General features: G+C 49.5%; 1 protein-coding gene and 1 non-coding gene across 2 annotated transcripts in view; one reads left to right on the top strand and one right to left on the bottom strand.

Moving 5' to 3' along the window:
- The window catches only part of LOC107107524 (maestro heat-like repeat family member 5), an 87155-nt gene that overhangs the window by 42862 nt on the left and 37771 nt on the right, over positions 1–6522 (top strand). Inside the window, exons 11-12 of the mRNA XM_015407835.1 lie at positions 694–812; positions 4692–4841. Of these exons, the coding sequence (XP_015263321.1) occupies positions 694–812; positions 4692–4841 (269 nt within the window). The remainder of the gene's footprint in view (positions 1–693; positions 813–4691; positions 4842–6522) is intronic.
- TRNAV-GAC lies at positions 83–154 on the bottom strand. The gene has a single exon. It is a non-coding gene; the product is annotated as a tRNA-Val (tRNA).

Below are 6522 nucleotides of genomic sequence, written 5' to 3' on the forward strand. Positions count from 1 at the left end.
CTGAGCCACAGCCCCTCTTTACAGCTCTCCAGGGTCTCAGGTGGAGGTCTTTCACATCACCTCCTGCCTGGTCCTTTTCAACTGGAGATGCCGGGGATTGAACCTGGGACCTTCTGCCTGTCAAGCAGAGGCTCTTCCACTGAGCCACAGCCCCTCTTTACAGCTCTCCAGGGTCTCAGGTGGAGGTCTTTCACATCACCTCCTGCCTGGTCCTTTTCAACTGGAGATGCCGGGGATTGAACCTGGGACCTTCTGCCTGTCAAGCAGAGGCTCTTCCACTGAGTCACAGCCCCTCTTTACAGCTCTCCAGGGTCTCAGGCGGAGGTCTTTCCCATCACCTCCTGCCTGGTCCTTTTTAACTGGAGATGCCAGGGATTGAACCTGGGACCTTCTGCATGCCAAGCAGATGCTTTACCACTGAGCCATGGGTCCTCCCCCATAAGAAGCTGCCTTCTCCTGAACTGGTCCATCAAAGTCAGTGTTGTCTACTCAGACCAGTAGTGTGCATTCACGACCTCCCCAGAGGGCCTCGGGAAGCAGCCGATGAACAGGTTTGCAGTGCTCCGGGTTTTGTTAAGTGAGCAAATGCAGTGGAGAGTAAAAGCCAAACCAGACCAGCAGTTAGGAGCCCTCGTGGGTCGCAGGTGGGGACGGAACTAATGCTGTTTTTTCCTCCCAAAATATTCTGGTTAGTTAAGGAGATGGAGAAGAGGCACAAGAACAAGAAAGGGAATGTCGTGAAATGGTTGCGAGAAGATTTCTTCATTCCTGGCCCGGCCGTCTTTTACAACAACATCTCTAAAGTGGCGAAGGTACGATCCTTGACCACTGACGGCCATCGTCATCTCCCTCCCACCGGCCTTCTCTCCTCCCGCCATCTTTCCAATTGATTCACATGGGTGTCCGGCTAAAAACACAAACAGAAAGGTCACGTGACACAGCTTTTGTAGGGCTGTACCATTTCAGAGAGCTGTGGGTGACGTCAGGTTTCCATCTCCCCCTGTAATGATTTCAAGTTATAAGTGTATGTTCCAAATGGAATCATATAGAGGTGCTGCGAAAGGCATTAACATTCTAAAAGAGGAAGAAACTGTACTTAAGAGGGCATTTAGGCAAAATTTGATATTGTCTGAGTATTGTAAGAGTGTGAGGGAAAAGGCTGACAGAGACAGAAGAAAAAGGGGGACAGATTTTATTAAGCAACTTAACAAAGCATCTTGTAACCAAGACGCTTCCGTTACCAATAAAGTTTTATCTTGTTTATTGTTAACCCAGAGTCTTATCCTCAGCACCATGTAGTCGGGCGCAATACTGTGGGAAAGGTTAATTTAAGACTGGAATTAAACTCCTGGTGGCAGCGATAGATATTTTAAGGGAGAGAAAGAAACAACAAGAAATTTAAAACTCCTTCACACCTAACCACACAAAATTAGAGAGAGGTACCGTCGCACCCCCACTCTGTGTACATGCAAAACTGAAGGAAAGCGATAGATGAACTTTTCCCAGACACGCTCAATTTGAATGTTCAGGTAAATTCCTTGAATATATAGGCGGCTCCTACCTGGTGGCGGCTCCTACCTGGTGGAAAGAGCTCCCGGAAGAGATCCAGGCCCTGTGGGACCTCTCTCAGTTCCGCAGGGCCTGCAAGACGGAGCTCTTCCACCAGGCCTTTGAGTAGGAGCCGCCGCCACCATTATTCCACCTTCGTCCCCTATGCACTGCGTATGAACATCATGACTGCCTGGCCCCCATCGGGGGAGTGAGGCGCCTGGGCACGGTTTTAGATGACAAGACCTGAGAAAGTAGTTGTGGAAGTTAAGAGCTATCCATCTTGGCCCAATTTGTTTGTAAATTTTTATTGTGTTCTATTGTAATTTATTGCTTTTAATTATATATTACTGTTTTAACCTTGGCACATGGTGCCCTTGTGAGCCGCCCTGAGCCTTCGGGGTAGGGTGGGATATAAATTCAAATATAAATAAATAAAATAAAATAAAATTACAGCTAGAAGGCGAGCATCTCTCCTTCTATCAAAAGGTGGATGGATTTCCATTCTGTATAGTTAAATGTAGAGTCTTCCATGGAGACGGATCAAGATGGGTGGCCATGTCAGTCTGTCTGCAGCAGGAGAAAAGAGCGAGAGTCCAGGAGCACCTTCAAGACTGACAACGTTTGTGGACGGGGAGGAGCTTGCGTGAGCCACTGCCCACTTCTTCAGACTTACGAAAGCTCCTACCCTGTCACGCACTCATGACTCATGAAAGCCACAAATTTGGTTCGTCTTTAAGGCACTACTGGACTCTTGCTCTTTTCTAGTATATATATATAGTTGAAGGCAGTAAGAAAAAAGGAAGACCCAACATGATCTTCGGTTCACAAGATCTGAGCGAGGCTGTTAATGACGGGACATTTGGGAAGTCGTTCATTCATTGGGCCGCCATAAGTGAGAGGTTAACAACACAATGTTGTTGTTGTTCAGTCGCACAGTCAAGTCTGACTCTTCGCGACCCCATGGACCAGATCACGCCAGGTCCTCCTGTCCTCCGTCGTCCTCCAGAGTTTGCTCAATTTCATGTCCGTTGCATCGATGACACTGTGTAGCCATCTCATCCTTTGCTGTCCCCATCTTCTTTGACCTTCAATCTTTCCCAGCATCAGGGTCTTCTCCAGTGAGGGCTCCCTTCTCATTTGGTGGTCAAAGTATTTGAGCTTCAGCTTCAGTCTCTGGCCTTCCAGGGAACAGTCAGGGTTGATTTCTTTTAGGACTGACTGATTTGATCTCCTTGCAGTCCAGGGGACTCTCAAGAGTCTTCTCCAGCACCATCATTCAAAAGAATCCATTCTTCAGCGCTCGGCCTTCCTTATGGTCCAACTCTTGCAGCCATACATTACTACAGAGAATACAATACACATATCTGTAATGCTACAGGCTCATAAAATCTTCAATATGAGTGTTCAGATAATTTTCAGGAGGGCAGACGTATTGGTCTGCAGTAGATTCAAGTCCAGGACCACCTTAGAAACCAATGAGATTTTTGGGTTATTAGCCCCTTGCAGAAGTCATTTCGGGGGGGAACGCGGGGGAACACAGTTCCCCGGGTGAGGTGCAGGGGGTGGGGCACATGATGAAGCCCCGCCCCCTGCTTCTGGCCGCCCCGCTTCCAGCCCTCATTCAGCCAGGAGGAGGCAGGAGAAGAGGGAGGGTAAGTTGCTTCCTCCCCGCCTCTCCCCACCCCTGCCTGCCTGGGGCCAGGGAGGGCCTTGGTGGGGCTTCCTCGCACTCCTGCTGGCCTTGCAGGTCCACCACCGGGCCCCTGATGTCAGGGGGTGTGGCATATGCTAATGAGTTATGCTAATGAGTTCCCCTAGCTCTTTTTCTACAAAATGACCCCTGGCCCCTTGGATAGCTGACGAAGAGAGCTTTGACTCTCAGAAGCCTAAATCTCATGGGCTCTCTAAGGGTCTGCCGGACCCGAATTTAGCTGTGTTGATCATGTATTTCAGCTGCTATACTGGAGGGGCAGCTATGCTAGTCTTTTCCCGTTTGCTTGTGGACTACTGCAAATGCCAATCAGCATCTGAAGAAATAGTCTCTAGGGCTGTGGTCACACTGGCAGCTTGGCGCGGTATGGTGGCGCCTCTAATCATACCGGTTTAAAGTGTTGCGGGGCATATCATCCAGAAAGCACATCCTGCTGTGGGTTACCTGCACGGCCGTCCAGTGGTCAAGCATCCACATTACTGTACAGCCACAGCCATGGACAGTCTGATCATTTTTTAAAATGCAGGTGGGTGCATATGCTCCCAGGCATGTGCATATGTACACATGTGCTCATGCGCACATAAGCAAAAACTCAAAAAAATACAGCCCAGTGGTGGAAACGGATCTGCAGGTTCAGACGTCCCTTCCGGGTTCCTTTCACTGCAGGAGAGTTCAGACGCAGGAAAACCCAGAGGAAACCACAAACAACCCACTAATACCGGACTTTCCCCGGTATCTGTTTATTGCGCTTCCATTGTGGAACTATCAGAGCCCTGGAAAGATCAGTTCCCAACAACAGTCATTCAGAGGAATGAAAAGTTTATTGAGACATTGATAAGATCTGGACTCTTAACACTTTTTGTGTTAGAACTGCCCAAAAGTGTGCGAAAGCAGCAGTTATACCTGAATTAAGGTAGGGTCTAATGGCCTGGGGCCAATCACGGCTCAGCAAGAGGCCCGCCAAAATAACGGGTCATTATTCCCAAGAGAAAAATGATACCAGCCAAGACAGAGGCTCAAGGTTACATGTCTGAGCCTTGGGAGATAACAAAGCAAAGCAGGCAAAAGCAAAAGTACACATTCCAATCACCCCCACAGCATCCCATGGCAACCAAGCCTGATAAAGCCGGCGGGTTGACAGGAACAGCACGGGTTGCCAACAACTGTGCCACAGGAGGCAGGTGTTCTCATCTGGAGGGCCCCATTTATTCCACTCAGGTAATTCTACTATAGCGCCACAAACTGCCCATGCAACCACAGCCTAGTACAGGAAAACTGGTGCAAACATTAGTTCACTTTTAAGGTGCTGCTAGACTCCTGTTTATTTTTTCTGCTGTTCTGATTTTCCATCCCACTCTGTGTTGACATGAATAGCCATGGCATGCAGTTCTTAAAAAAAAAATCTCTTCTTTCTTTCTCCTTGTGTCAGGCTTTCGGGGAGCACCTCACGACCGACCAGATCACCGACCTGGTGCTCAAAGTCATCCACAGTCTGGTGCACGAAGAAAAAGTCATTTCCCAGGCTGCCGCAATGTTGCTCAGCTCCTTCCTGGAGGAGTGTGGGATGGATCTGGAAAACGTAAGAAACGAGGAGAAGGGGGGGGAGCTGGTTTGGCAGATGTGGGCGTGGGGGCAGAAGGGGAGGGGTCTCCTGCCTCATAACTGTGCTTTCTTGCACACACGAAGCTGACTTATACTGAATCAGACCACTGATCCATCAAGGTCAGTATTGTCTACTCAGGTTGGCAGCAGCCCTCCAGGGTCTCAGGTCTCATCACCTACTGTCTGACCCTTCCCAAATTAAGATTACAGCCTATGTGTTAAGAACATAAGAGAAGCCGTGTTGGATCAGGCCAGTGGCCCATCCAGTCCAACACTCTGTGTTACACAGTGGCCAAAACCCAGGGGACATCAGGAGGTACACCAGCGGGGCCAGAACTTCAGAAGTCCTCCCACTGTTGCCCCCCAAGCACCAAGAATATAGAACATCACTGTCCCAGACATAAGAACATAAGAGAAGCCATGTGGGATCAGGCTGATGGCCCATCCAGTCCAACACTCTGTGTCACGCAGTGGCCAAAACCCAGGGGCCATCAGGAGGTCCACCAATGGGGTCAGAACTCCAGAAGCCCTCCCATTGTTGCCCACCAAGCACCAAGAAGACAGAGCATCACTGTTCCAGACAGGGTGTCCCACCTATACTTGTAGCAAATAGCCACTAAGAACATAAGAGAAGCCATGATGGATCAGGCCAATGGCCCATCCAGTCCAACACTCTGTGCCACACAGTGGCCAAAACCCAGGAGACATCAGGAGGTCCACCAGTGGGGCCAGACCTCCAGAAGCCCTCCCACTGTTGCCCCCCAAGCACCAAGAATATAGAGCATCACTGTCCCAGACATAAGAACATAAGAGAAGCCAATGTTGGATCAGGCCAATGTCCCATCCAGGCCAATGCTCTGTGTCACACAGTGGCCAAAACCCAGGGGACATCAGGAGGTCCACCAGCAGGGCCAGAACTCAGAAGCCCTCCCACTGTTGCCTCCCCCCAAGCACCAAGAATACAGAGCATCAGTGCCCCAGACATAAGAACATGAGAGAAACGATGTTGGATCAGGCCAATGGCCCATCCAGCCCAATGCTCTGTGTCACACAGTGGCCAAAACCCAGGCAACCATCAGGCGGTCCACCAGCAGAGCCGGAACTCCAGAAGCCCTCCTACTGTGTCCCCCCAAGCACAAAGAAGACAGAGCACCACTGCCCCAGACAGAGTATTCCATCTACACCTTGTGGCTAAGAGCCGCTCATGGACCTCTGCTCCAGATGTTTCTCCAGTTCCCTCTTGAAGCTCTCTATGCTTGTAGCTGCCATCAGTTCCTGCAACAGTGAATTCCTCTTTGAGTGAAGAGGGTACTTCTTTTGATCTGTTCTAAGCCTACTGCTCATTAATTGTGTTCTTGTATTGTGAGAAAGGGAGAAAATAACTTTTTTCTTGACCTTCTCTCTCATGCATAATCTTGTAAACCTCTCTCACGTCACCCCTCAGTTGTTGTTTCTCCAAGCTAAAGAGCCCTTACCTCTTTAACCTTTCTTCATAGGGAAAGTGTTCCATCCCCTTAATCAGGGGTCAGTTCGTAGAAAAAGAGGTGCAGGAGCTCATTAGCATAAGAAGAAGAAGAGATTGGATTTATACCCCGCCCTTCACTACCCAAAGGTGTCTCAGAGCGGTTTACAAACTCCTTTCCCTTCCCCTCCCCACA

This window comes from Gekko japonicus, unplaced genomic scaffold (assembly GCF_001447785.1).
Source record: "Gekko japonicus isolate JY-2015 unplaced genomic scaffold, Gekko_japonicus_V1.1 scaffold3371, whole genome shotgun sequence".
In the NCBI taxonomy this organism is placed as follows: Eukaryota; Metazoa; Chordata; class Lepidosauria; order Squamata; family Gekkonidae; genus Gekko; species Gekko japonicus.